Source organism: Lolium perenne, chromosome 1 (assembly GCF_019359855.2).
Source record: "Lolium perenne isolate Kyuss_39 chromosome 1, Kyuss_2.0, whole genome shotgun sequence".
NCBI classification, from domain to species: Eukaryota; Viridiplantae; Streptophyta; class Magnoliopsida; order Poales; family Poaceae; genus Lolium; species Lolium perenne.
The window spans coordinates 94846646-94860035 of NC_067244.2; the positions used below are offsets into that span (position 1 = coordinate 94846646).

A 13390-nucleotide genomic window follows, 5' to 3' on the forward strand; every position below is an offset into this window, starting at 1 on the left:
TTTTAGTTCATACTACTTGGATCGTTTTTGAGTTTGCTCTTATTCGTTGCAAACATCTTTGAGTTTGCACTTCTTAATTGCATTGGCCTTTCTTCCATTTTTAGTGCCGATGATTAAATTTTGTGGTCACTACACTTGGGGGAGGCGCTAGTGAGCCTGGTGCGATGGCACAAATATCAATCTCTTGTGCATCCTACTTGGCCTCACTAACGCCTTCCCTAAATGTTAATATTTGTTCCGACCAACAATGTATGAGGCATGCCTTTTAGTTTATACTACTTGGATCGTTTTTGAGTTTGCTCTTATTCGTTGCAAACATCTATGAGCGTGCTCTAATGTTTCTTTGGCTTGTGCATATGTGCAGATATGACGTGGTATGTCGTGTACAAGGGCACGGTTCCCGGAGTCTACAATGACTGGAAGGAGTGTCGGAGACAAGTTCACCGTTTTAGCGGTAACAACTACAAAGGGTACACCACTAGAGCGGAGGCCGAAGATAGATACACATGCTATCTGGCGGGAGAGAGGAGGAACCGGATGAACACCACTTTCATCGGGATGGTGCTAGTAGTGACTCTAGCTCTCTTCTATGTGATGGTAGTTTAGATGATCGATCATGTGTAACCACTAGCTCATTTGTGACTTTGTAACTCCGTAATTTGTCTAATATTTGAAATCTTGTGATTCATGGAGGCCAATGTGAAGAACTATGTATTGATATACTGTGCTAGCTGCTTATATGTGTTATATATAGTGTATTTGTGTTGTTATAGTGTGATATGCAACATGTACAAATACCTGCCAGAAATATAAAAAATAAAAACGAAATACTAGCAGTGGCGCACTAGAGGACCATCAGTGGCACACGACCAGTAAGTAGCAGTGGCGCACTAGTTTGGACCTTGTGGCGCACTACTCTCTGATCCCCTTTCGAAAGTAGCAGTGGCGCACCGCAGCTGCCAACAATGGCGCACGTCTGATAGACTGCAGTGGTGCACTTGAACAGGCAGCAATGGCGCACCAGAACGCCATAACAGTGGCGCACCCCAGGAGGTAGTAGTAGCGCACCGACACCATACAGTAGTGGCGCACTGCTGCAGAATAACAGTGGCGCACCCCTTTGGAGTAATAGTGGCGCATCACTGGGCTTGTCAATGGCGCACCACGTAGTGCGCCACTGTTACTTAGGGTAGTTGTGGCGCACCACTAGTGCGCCACTACTAAAACTTAGCAGTGGCGTGATAACAGTGGCGCACCACTAGTGCGCCACTGATGGGTAAAAGTGGTGCGCCACTGATTGCCTTTTTCCTAGTAGTGTCTGAGGGATGTAATATTTGCGGATTGGTACTTCGGACATGTTATGTCAACGACTAGCATACTACAACATGCAGTGGTATGCAGGGTCACCACATTCAACATGGTGCCAAACTACTTGAAGAGCTCTTCTCGAAAACACCGCTATGGCATGTCTGGTATTTTCCCTAGGTAGAAAATGATGAATAATCCATGTTTTTCGATTGCCTTTTTCGAACCACCTTTGACTTGATTTCAAATCTAGGTTAAATCACTAGGGGTACGAATGTGTTCCTTTTTATGCATCGCTCGTATTTGTGAGTTTTTTTTATCCCACAAATTCAGGGTAGCGTCAATGCTCCCAACCCCCTCTCTAGGCGACATCTCATCCTTCCACAGTGGCAGTTGAGTACTAATAGTGCAAATCACAAGTTTAAGTATAGTAGACCGATGTGTTTTCACCAAAAACAAAGGTTGATATTCTAGTCTAACGAGCTTATGGACAAGAAATTCTAAATATGTACTACCAATGTGACAAAATATATGCAAATTCCACAGCCGTTGAGTCTTGAGAACAGCCGATAGTTATTTTAGCCCACAAGACGACAAGACCTTCGTAATACACCTATCCAGATTATGTAACTTGGTCAGTAAAATTAAAAGCAGAAGGAAGTTGACAAAAACCTATTTATATGCATACTTACATCTATTTTAGCTTCAACAGACTAAGTAGAGCAACAAACCGGAAGAGTACCCCATTAAGCATCATAATGCCGATGCAAAGAGCAAAAAAATTGATATCATATCCACCTTTTAGCAGTGCTCCACATCGAGTAATCAGCCATACGCCAGAATATCTAAAGGGTAATAGTGTGGGTTAGGAAAAAGGGTAAAAGCAGCCAAGTTTGATCTATCAACTATCAGAAGTTCGATTTTCACTGGAGATGCCAAACTTAAAGACACACTTATACAGGTTTCGGACCGCTAAGCTAAAATTGATACCGGGCAACCGACTGAGGAATCTGCATAACTTCGTGATATTATGACGAAATTTAGTAATTTAAATCTTCAGTCAGATAGATTATCGAAAAATATTGCTAAAAGGATTTCCTCTATATCAACATTGATATTTATAAAGTAAATAAGAACTAAGAGGATTTTTTACAAATTTTCAGGATATACAGGACAGACAATTGACTGCAACAACTCGCATGTGAGAATATTATATTTTCTCACTGTGCCAAACAGCTTTTAGCATTTTCAAGCTATTATGAAATGTTGGATATTTTTCATCTATATGAATAAATAAACAATGTGTAACCAATTTTTTTTTTCGCAAAACGCAAAAGCTTGCGTTTCGATTCATTGATAGAAAAAGAAGTTTACATTACAAGCCTAAGACAAGGCTGGGACACCCACACACACACCCAACACTCAAAACATGACTACGACAAAAAGCCGAAATCTGTCGAGTGCTCCTCTAAGACGCTACAGAGTGAGCTCCTCCGCCAAACAGAACCCATGCCCATGAAAGTCGCAATGCTTGTGCATCATCAAAATTACCAAGAACCTGCCGGCCGCAGCCAAGACGCGTACCACCCGAATCCCGCGAGCCCACCCGGCTCAGCTGGGAGCATTGCTGCTCCGGCCTCAGCCCAAATCCAGGGACGCCGTCGGCGCAGCGGCTACCTCCTAGCAACTCAACAGACGTGCAAGTGTGCAGTCTTCAGCAGCCCGCCATCAAGCACAGAGGCCAGCCCAGCACTGCTCATCCAGAGGCCCGCTCGCGCTGTCCGAGGAAGATCCTCGTCGCGCAAGCCACCACGATACCCCTCAAGAGGCCGGCGCGCCACCTGCATCGCAAGACATCTCCCATGCGGCCAACACAGAGAACCCCGAGGAAGAACCACTGCCCGAACTCAAGTTCCCAAGACGACGCCTCCAAGAAGGGTACGACGTCAAAGACGCCGTCGTCGCCCGATTTGGCATGCCAAATCTGAGGTTTTCACCCGGAACCTGAGACCCTGGACGAGGGAGCTGCCAGAATTCCTCGATGACGCCACACAGGAAACGGCACCCTCAGGCGTCGCCGTCACAGGCCTTAAAAGGCAGGACTTTCGCCCGGAGCATGGTACCTCACCACCGCAAGCAGCGTCCGCCCTTCACCTAGAGCTCACGCGCTGACCTTTCCACTCAAAGCACTAGCCTTGCTAGGACAACCCGCCGGCAGCACGTCAAGCGCGCCAGATCAGGGGCAGCCATGCCCACGAAGGGAGGGCAGGCCGCCTGAGAGGGGCACCACCAAGCTGCAAGCGGCACAGGTGCTGCCAAGGGAGGGTTCGCCGGCAGGGCTGCGCGCATCCACCTCAGAGAAGCATCGCCGGCCACCCAGCACTGCACACCTCGCCGCCAGGATCGCACGGACGCCCCGAGCCACCACGCCAAGATGGCGTTGGGCTCAGCTCAACCTGGTCAGAGCAGCAGCATCCCTGCGCTTGGAGCCAAGGAGAACGGGCGAGAAGGAGGTGGGTGGCCGCACCCAGGCGCCGGTGGACAGAGCGGCCGGGGCCCGTCCGCCCAGATCGAGCCCAAAGGGCCCAGATCTGGGCTGGCAGACCCGCGCCGCCACGGCGCCGACTCCGGCCGCCCAGCACCGTCGCCGCCATCCCAGCGCCGCCGCCGTCTTCCCCAGCGCCGTCGCCATCTTCCCCAGCGCCGTCACCGTCGCCGGACAGCCGAGAGGCTCCCGCCGTCGTCACCAGGTCCGCCCGCGCTTCCCGGTGGACGGTCAGTAGGTGGAGATGCCCGCCGCCGGCGGCACTGCGCGGGCTTTGCCCGGCAGCTCCGGCCGGCGGCGGCGGGGGAGGGGGCGGAGGGGGTCGGGCTGACGGGGGAGGGATAAGGGAGTCGCCCCTGACTCGCCCGCGGGGACGAGCAGGGGACGAGTTGGTGTCTCAGTTCTTTCCTCCCTGCAGCTAAATATTACTATGTGCTAGTAACCAATTTTTAGGAGTTCATATAACCTAGCTTTTTCTGCAGAGAAGCTTAATTAAATGAAAAAAAACTCGTCCTTTACCATTAATCAAGTGCTCATTAAGGAAAATGGAAATTAAAAAATGAAGGAGAACTACTAACTTCTTTGCTCCAGCAATAATGAAAGCTTCTAGTGTCCACTTGGGATAGCACAATCCTTTAATAAATTGTGGAATTTTTTTATCAGTGCCAACCAGGACCAATACCACAGGTAGCAATGCAGAACACTGCAAGAACGAAGTTCATTAAGCCAAATCAACTCATCTAATTGGAATTTTAAGATCATGACAAAGTTTTGACGATGGCCTACTTACCAACTGAGCTAATCCTAGCTCAAACCAAATCGACAGAGTATAACCTATGCCAGTTACACAGTAAACTAATGCAAGCAGAACCAAATAATTGTCTCGAAGTGTAGACCGTGGATTGTTGAAGAAATAGAATGTTGAGAGGAAGACAATTGGTTTAACCACGGTGTTGAAATGATCAATTGTATCTCTTGCAAGGAAGTAAGCTAGAGAACTCATGCCAGATTCTCTCTCTCTCCAGTATTGCAATCTTTCTGGTGAAAATGATCGCAGTGCTGCAAGCTGGCACAGCAGTGCTGTACAAAAAGCAAATTATTGTCAACAAGAACGCTATTGTAAGTTTTTAGAACAGTATCATTTCAAACAAAAACATCTAAGGAACAGTCCCATTGTAGCTTCATTTTAAGGGACGAAAATCCTGAGGTAAATATATATTAGTCAAACTTCTAGTAATATTGAAAAGTTAACGTATGATTCTCTGTAATTTTCCTTTTCATCGAACATGTACAAGGCTGTCAGGTGTATCTATTGCTACTTTATAATTTAACACAACAACAAAAAGACATACACATAGAGGTTAGAAAGAAGCAACGTCTACAGAGATAAGAAAATCCATTTATGGACCATGGTTCCTCTGTGCTGACCAAGAAAGCAGTATTGGTTTTACTCAGAGAAAATTAAACTTTCATACTTTGTTCAATCGCCTCAAGTTAATATCCCAGCAAAGATGGCACAGGAAGCACTTTTCTATATATTATATAAGCCTTATAGAAATGATAGGTAGTGTATGGTCAAGCCAAGTGTTACGAATAAATATTGGTTTTTTACACCACATTACTAGATACTTCCTCTGTTTACTAATATAAGACGTTTGGCAAACTTTGCCAAAACATCTTATATTAGTTAACGGAGGGATTACTGTCTAAGAGCAATGATATGTTTGCAATCTATTATGTGTAATTGCATGGATGATGCATACACCACCACACACGTACGTCCATATAACCATACTCCTAACCACATGCTAGAACTGATGGAGGCTGCGGTAAGTCAATGAGTCTCACTAAAGTCCTACTGAACACACCATGTGTGTGTGTGTGTGTGTGTGTGCAAATGTGAGCACCAGGATTTGAATCTGGTGGGTGGAACCCCACAACCCCACCAACCTATCAAAGAGGTGGTTCTCAATATTTTTGCAATCTAATAAGATGAGGAACAGAATATTTCTTCTTCTATCTTTTTTCTGTTGCTGCTTTATGGTTTAGAAATCATGACATTTGTAAAAAATAACACAGGATACTGACTTACAAATTGCAATTATGGTATACCCATAAGAAGCTACACCAAGTGTATCATCGTTAACTTTTGTGATGGTTCCAATGCATACGCCAGCAATACCCAATATTAGGTAATCAACAGCCTGTTGCACAGCTTCACGCAGGCGTTGCTTAGCTACCCTGAAAACATAATTTCGCAATGGAGTTATGAACTGGTTCACCAAAGCAAGTAAGAGAAATTAAGGAAATCAATTTACCTCCCTAAATAGTACTTGTATTGTGCAAGTACACCGGGTGTTTTCCTATCCAGCAAATCGTTTGTGTGCCTGACATTTTGGTGCACAGAATCTTTATTATCTATATGTTGTACAGAAGAATCTTCTCTAGTAATTGATCCAACAGTATATAACTCATGCATCATATTGATTTCCTCAAGGTCCTTCTGCATATCTTTTGGAACTTCATATCCATTATGTAGAATCCAAAGAAGTGGCAACTGTTTAGGAGTGACACGTCCTCTCATTTTTGTCTTTACTATTCCCTCTAAGATGTCAATATAATAATCTGGAGGATTCTCACGGTCAGGAACCTTGATCCCCAGGCCTGAGAAGTAATTTTCAATTTCACATATAGGCCCATGGTAAGCAATAAGGCCACCTCTTGCCAAAAGAACGAAGTCATCAAACATATTGAACAAAGTATAGCTGTATAAAATGGTAATACATGTTAGATCCAAATTCATATTTAATAAAGTAAAAAAAGAGTGTGTACTGGTGATTATTTCAGTCAGGACTGCCTGATTAGTCCTGTTTCTACGACATGTTATATGCATTAAAGCTGATCATTTTCTACGTCAATGAATTTATTTTCATCAAATTCTATAACCACAACTAATAGGTGACCCTGGACAATGTAATGCAGTGTACTGGTCGACCAGTCAATGTTTGTTACAAAATTTGTACGAATAGTTTGCAGATGAGTTAAGTCATTTCAACTCAAGATTACACAAGAAGGATTCTTTCTGACAGGAAATAAACGAATGATGAATTCAAAGTTTACAGGGAAACCTTGGTTGGTGAATCACTGCGCAAACATTCACGCCTTGGGATGCTTCATGACGAAGAGCTCTTAGAAGTTGCTGAGAGGAAGCACTATCTAAGCCTGTTGTTGGCTCATCTAATATCAGAAGAGATGGTTCCATAACCATTTCAATTCCAACATTTACACGCTTCCTTTGTCCACCAGAAATACCCCGCTTTTCAACTGTCCCAACAAGGGAATTTCTGATTTCTTGGAGCCCTAGTGACCCTATAACTCGTTCAAGAACAAGAACCTTATCAGCTTTTGACATGCCTTTGCTTAACCTGTTACACAAAAGAATAGTGATTGTTAAGAGGATAATGTCTCCCTCGCGAAATGCAATAAGGATATCATCAAAAGAATTGCTGAAATCAACTATATGATATACTTTTGTTTCTGGCATGCATAGCAAAGAACATATGCCGCAGCTACTAGAAGAGTAGAAGTCATCTAGGCACATAACTTAAGACATACTATAAGAGATAAGGTTAATTCATGCAACTGAAGTAGGCAATATCTAAAAAAGAAATTAAAATAATGATCTACCAGTTTTAATAATCACATTGGAGTACTATATTTGGAAAAAAATCAATATAGTATGAAGAAGCCATGAAGAATAATATTTTTTAATTATGAACCTCAATAATTTTTTGTATATGAACTCTTGCAATGCTATGTCACTGATTTTCATAAAATTGCTCATTGAAACAGTTAGAGTAAACCCATTAGAAAAGAAAAGAAGTCGTCTTTGATATGTATCTACCTGCAGCATCCACTGAACCACAGATTTTCCTCAACCGTCAGGTTCCCATGGACAATATCATCTTGTGGCACAAAACCAATTATCTTCTTATAAGACTGCATCGATCCAGATTTTCCATTTACAAGGACCAATCCATCCTTCTTATAACCCGATGTTTTACCTAACACAGCGTTGAGAAATGTGGTCTTTCCTGCTCCAGAAGGACCCATAATGGCAGTTATCCTACCTGGTGAAAGTTTTCCAGTAACACATTGCAGAAGTTTCTTTTTTCCAATGGATAACGTCAGACCTTTGAAAGCCACCTCAAGCATTGGCCTTTGTGGTCTATTTGCAGCAGCTCTAGACACTATTCCAGAGAGTGTTAATTTGTCTTTGTCTAACTGCAGAGTTTTTTCCTTGTCAATCTGACTATATGCACGCCGGAATCTTTCAGTGCGAACATTCAGTTTTTTGCGATTTTTGGACCTCTTACCGTTACCTTTATTGGCATGCAGTATTCCATCCGAAGATGTAGCTAATTGCTCAGGTGTATCAGAAGACTCATACATCTCCACCTCATGTCTTAGTACAAGTTCTTTTGCTAATTTCCATCTGCCACGTGCTGTTGCGGATTCTTGTGCAATTTTGGCAGCCCTTTTACGAGATTTAGCTGACACTTTAGCTCGAATTGCAATGATCTGATCAGAGCAGTTGTACACCACTAGTAAAACAGCACATAAGATAACCTGCAAGAAAAATATCACAGCTAAATTAACCTTTTTGAAAAACTATTACAGTATTAAACACTGTTGACAAGATTGTAGGCTTTGTTGGAGTGTATGTGGATTGCCCAAACTTCTCCATAAGTTCAGACTTTTGGTTCTACCAGTTGGTGCATCAAACTTAATATGGTATCAGAGCAGAGGTCTTGGATTCAAGTATCTGCTTCGCAATTTAGATAAAAAAAAATATTGCGTACTTCGCAATTTAGTATCGGATTCACATGGTACTAAATCGGCCCCCTTTCTGCCACATTTAGGCCTTATCGAGTCACACGTGATGGGGGGTATTGAAGTATATGTGGATTCCCGGACCTTCTCCATCAGTTCGGATTTTTGGTTCTACCAGTTGGTGTATGAAACTTAACATGCTCTAAGTAGATTGATATTGATAATAATTTAGATGCTCCCATTTAAGTTGTGTGGTTTTCTATGAACTGACATCTGAGAGAAACTAGGATACTTACAATCAACATACCACCAAACAAAGCGAGATCTTCTTTTGTTGAATTTTCCTTACATCTGCTTTTCCAGATACAATCTGCAACATTATATGAAATTACTGAGATAAAGTGTAGATGATTGCTACTTTAAACTTGTGCAGCTTGTTATTAAATATTCCAACATACGTGCCTGTAGGTACTTTGACCTAGGCCCCTACTTTGACCAAAACAACTTCTCTAGGATGTTACCTTTCAGCTTAGAAGGTATGTTAACCAGTGAAAGTGCCGGAATATTATCTTTAGCAGGCATTAAAACTAGTGGTTAAGATTTGAAGGATTGTTCAACTCCAGAAGAAAAAACTGAAGTGTTACAATCATGTCTGGGTCTTGACAAATCGTACGGAAATTGAGCTAGAAAGCAGCAGTTATTCGATAAGTAGTACTATTTCTGATTCATGCTTCGCAATGGAGGTAGCTCTGAAAATAAGAGATGCATACCACTTTCATCAGTGGAACCTTTCCTGCAATAGGACCTGAAAATACAAAGTCTGTGATGAATAATCATTACAGACAGAACAACAAATCAGAAAAAGAAAAGGCTAAGACAGTACCCCTTGCTACAGTTCAATTTCTGCACAGTGCTTGGACAGTGGTTCCCTGGAGGGCAGAAGACATCATCAGTAGTAATCACATCAGCCCAAGAATCTGCACTGCCGCATGTACTGTTGGATCCAGGAGTTATTTGGTAAGAATACCTGACATATATTCGAAAACAAAGAAACAGTCATGTGCTATGAAATTCTTGTGAAGAGTTTTTACATGGTAAATGAAGCACGGAAAGTGTAAATTTACTCTTACGGGTCACAAAGGTTGGTGGTTTCATTGAGTGTCCCAAGAGGACAATAAGCACCCAAAGGGCAAGCTGGAAAAAGGAAGAATAAATTTAGAGCAAGTAAATAGTTACACTGTGAATACTGAATACCACCAAGGAAAAAGGAGGACCAAGGACTATAAAGGATATTTAATCTTGAGAAAAGTTAACAAGTTCCGAAAACCTTTCTATCAGGCACTGCTAAATGTTTTAAACTAGACAATTTCAAGAACTCCTCGGCGTATTTGGCATTCAGACTTTTTAGCAAATTTTGAAAACGATTGCACAGACAGGGAATATAATGCGATCGATTTTATAGAAATTTAATATAGTCTCTTGGGGGTAATTTGTTTGAAAAGATACACTTACGCATCATGCAGGTCAGGCCAAGAGGACAGAAGAAACCTGGGCAGCATGGCCTGCAACTCTCTGCTCTGAGTGGAACTGATTTAGCAACTGAGGTGACATTGGGATCCAGCGCTGAGCAAGCCCAGCCAGATTGGCAACCAGTTGCCCATGAGCTCTGGTTGCAGTTCCTACTAATCCTTCCAATCCGCTTGCTCCCCAAGCTGCTGAGATATAGCTCCATTTCAGCTTTGCTGCACAGCATTGTAACCATTTGCCCTGCATACATGACAAATTATGAGGAATTTTCTTCACAAAACTAATATGTAGGCATGTACTTCAACTCTAGCTCTAGTTCTTACAGAAAGCATCAGGGTTCACTGAAACATCATGACAAGTAGACAAGAGGATTTCCCATCGCATTGATCTATTGACTCTACGGACGCATTGATCTACCATGGCTTCCACCCACAAAACAAGAAATGACTCGGCGAAGCTACGGTATCTCCGCGGAATTTCCCAGGACCAAAAACGCGGAGATGGATCAAGTTTACCGCGGCATGCGAGGAGCCCTGGCCTGCGCTGCTCTTCATCACGACCATGGCGCGGCAGGCGAAGGGAGAGTGGGGTGGGACGGCTTGGACTCGAGCCTCCGCACGACCCGACCCCGGCTCCGGAGGGCTCCGGCGCCGTCGAATGGGTTGACAGGCGTCAGCTCGTTTGGCATTTTGTCCCTTTTTGTATTGTCTGTGTTTGGCACCAATTGTGGGGAACATTTTTTGTTAAATTTGACAAAACCCTAGACGGCGGTGGTTGGGTGGAGCGTAGCGGCGAGGACATTGCGGGCCAGTGTGGGGCCCATCGTGCCAGTAAGAGCCTAGTTTTTTCTTGTTGCCACGTTCGGTTGGCTACCGCGAAGGCAGTGGAGGTAATTCCCTCCCGGGCAGGTGCGATGTTGCTACCCTCGACGTGTTGCCTCTCTTTTCATCTTCTAGGCCCTACATCGATGACCACAATGAGACGTCGAGAATGGCTCCAAGACCGTGGCGGCATCTGCTGGTGGCTGATAGGTTAGGTGGAACACTTCAGATCGTCTGGGGTGGTTGGTTTGGTGGTCGGGAGAAATTCTTGTTGGCATGTCTGGCACCGACGTGGTGATGCCTGCGTACCGCCCTGCCTTCATGAAGGGCATCGGGTGTTCCTCCTCCCCAACCCCCCTCCGCATATCGAGGGAAACCTTAGGATTAGTCTGTGCAACGGCGTCGGTGTCATGTTTCTTTTTGAATATGTTGCTTGGAATGTGGTGCTTCGGTGTGCTAGGAGAATGGTGGGACTTCATCGCATCGGTTGCAGGTCGTGTTCGTTCTCGTCGATGGCATTTGTTTCTTCTTTTCTTTATGTGTTGTTTCTTTTGGTCTTCTCTCTGCTCCACCCCTATACTTGTTGTATCATGTAGTTACATATTGATGTAGCGGGACGAAAGGCTAAGTAAACCTAGAATTCAAATAAAATAAAATAAAACAGAGGGAGTACCACCCCACATAGAGACGGGACATGATTTACCACTGTATGTGAGAGCACGGAACAAAACGATGCTGAACCAAGGATTGACCATTTGACCTAGAAGCTAGGAGACTTGTGTTGTCTTCCTCCAGGTTCCAAAGCTAGCTAGCAACTTTGTTCATAAAGAAAACTGTAGCGCAAGAGAAAATTGCCGGTGTACTTGTGTTGTCATCTGTGTTATCTGTACCTTTGGTTTGCTCCATGCAGTCCGAGATGAAGCTCGGGTCCGAGTTGAAGTTGAACGTCTGGTTGAGATCATTATCCCTGCAAAATCCCTCGTTTCTTTCAGCTCACGAAACAGCACACCGAAGCTGCAAAATAAACAGAAACAAGCACGCCGAGCGGGCAGCGGAGGGCGAGATGACATACACGTTGGACATGCAGAAGCCGTACTTGCTCTGCACCTCGCCGGTGAGCTCGCTGCTGACGGTGGCAATCCTGGCGGCGAGCATCTCCTTGGACTGGGTGGCGGGCGACGGCGGCAGCGCGCCGATGTCGCCGTCGCCCGGCTGACATCGTCCGCCGGCCGGGAGCAGGGCGAGGACGAGGAGGAGGAGCAGCGCGGCGGGGAGCGGGTTGGACGGCATGGAGCTGATCAGCTTCGTCGAGGCTTCGTTGAGAAAGATCACACGGCCATATGTTATTAGTCAGCTGTTGGCTGTTTCCGGGAGGGGATTACTTACTTGAAAGACCTGGCTTTTGTCGGAGGCAATGGACATGGTCAGAGCGCGAACGAGCGCGCGTGTTCGGTGCCAAGTTTCTGTCAGACTGTCACTAATGACGCCGCTGCGGTTGACCCGACCTGGCCCTGCGCTCGGCTCGGCTCGATGATAACCAGAGTGGGCCCGTGCCCCGTGGAAAGCTGAACAAAGCGACGCACACCGGAGCCCAGGGGTGGGTGGGTAGCTGGGCTGGCGGCTGCTCAAGTGTCTACAGCTTTTATTTCCACAGCTTTGTCTACAGCATCAACATTTTGACTCTTTTCAGCGCAGCTCTGGCTTCTTGCAGCATCTTCACCGGTGCTTTCTAAATAGGTCATCGGCATAGCCATATGGGGGCACCGGCTGACAAGGGATTAACTTATCAATGTCTACGGGTTGTAGACTAAGGTTTTAGTCGGAAGCAGAGGGCAAGTAGATCTCGAAGGTTTCAGCCGAAAAGTGCTCGACGATATGAAAACTAGGGTTTGTGAGACAATGAATCGATGCTTTCTTTGTCCCTCGACTCCCCCCCTTTTTTTTGAAACCTGACTCCCCCTTATATAGGAGGTGGAGCCGAGGGATTCGTAATACACAAGTTACAGAGTCCGGGAGGGTTTCCAACTCATCCCGCAAGATTACAAATATTATCTCCTAATACAACTCTAGCTTCCCTTAATAGTAATCTGGGCTTCCGATTCTTCTTATCCTTCGGGTCGTGGGCCTTCAGTAAATCCCGGGTACCATCTTCGGCAGGACCATTGGAGATGCCTATGTCAGTAGCCCCCGAGATTTTGCTTGAATCGCAGAGTCAGGGAAAATCTCCAACTTTATATTTATTCAATAGCTCTGAACTTTACCACATATCTTTGGATATGAAATTATATATTGTACAGGGATAATGGTAGTTGGGGCTAGTTCATCTGACGGATCAGGTACTAGTTAACTGCTCTAGTGG

The 13390-nt window shown here is 44.8% G+C and overlaps 1 protein-coding gene across 2 annotated transcripts; it reads right to left on the reverse strand.

Annotated features, from left to right (window-relative positions):
* Positions 1–1706: 1706 nt before the first annotated feature.
* LOC127297623 (ABC transporter G family member 25) lies at positions 1707–12452 on the reverse strand. 2 transcript variants are annotated; one of them, XM_051327937.2, is made up of 15 exons: positions 12104–12452; positions 11922–11998; positions 10196–10450; positions 9814–9877; positions 9567–9710; positions 9454–9488; positions 8980–9053; positions 7755–8479; positions 6979–7275; positions 6169–6615; positions 5943–6091; positions 4641–4930; positions 4429–4553; positions 1998–2150; positions 1707–1918 (listed from the first exon to the last, which is right to left on the reverse strand). In XM_051327937.2, exons 1-14 carry the CDS (start codon positions 12319–12321, stop codon positions 2000–2002), a joined length of 3051 nt encoding a protein of 1016 aa, XP_051183897.1. In that variant the 5' UTR covers positions 12322–12452; the 3' UTR covers positions 1707–1918; positions 1998–1999. The 2 variants fall into 2 exon arrangements, with proteins under 2 accessions (XP_051183897.1, XP_051183899.1); XM_051327939.2 differs by lacking the exons at positions 11922–11998; positions 12104–12452 and adding an exon at positions 10726–10896.
* Positions 12453–13390: the final 938 nt, after the last annotated feature.

Excerpts from the sequence above, each read along its gene's own strand:
- LOC127297623 (XM_051327937.2), bottom strand. The coding sequence starts at position 12,321 with ATGCCGTCCAACCCGCTCCCCGCCGCGCTGCTCCTCCTCCTCGTCCTC. Across the intron at positions 9,711-9,813 it reads ACCACCAACCTTTGTGACCC|GTATTCTTACCAAATAACTC; the intron begins GTAAGAGTAAAT and ends AATATATGTCAG. Across the intron at positions 2,151-4,428 it reads ATTATTGCTGGAGCAAAGAA|ATATTCTGGCGTATGGCTGA; the intron begins GTTAGTAGTTCT and ends ATTACCCTTTAG.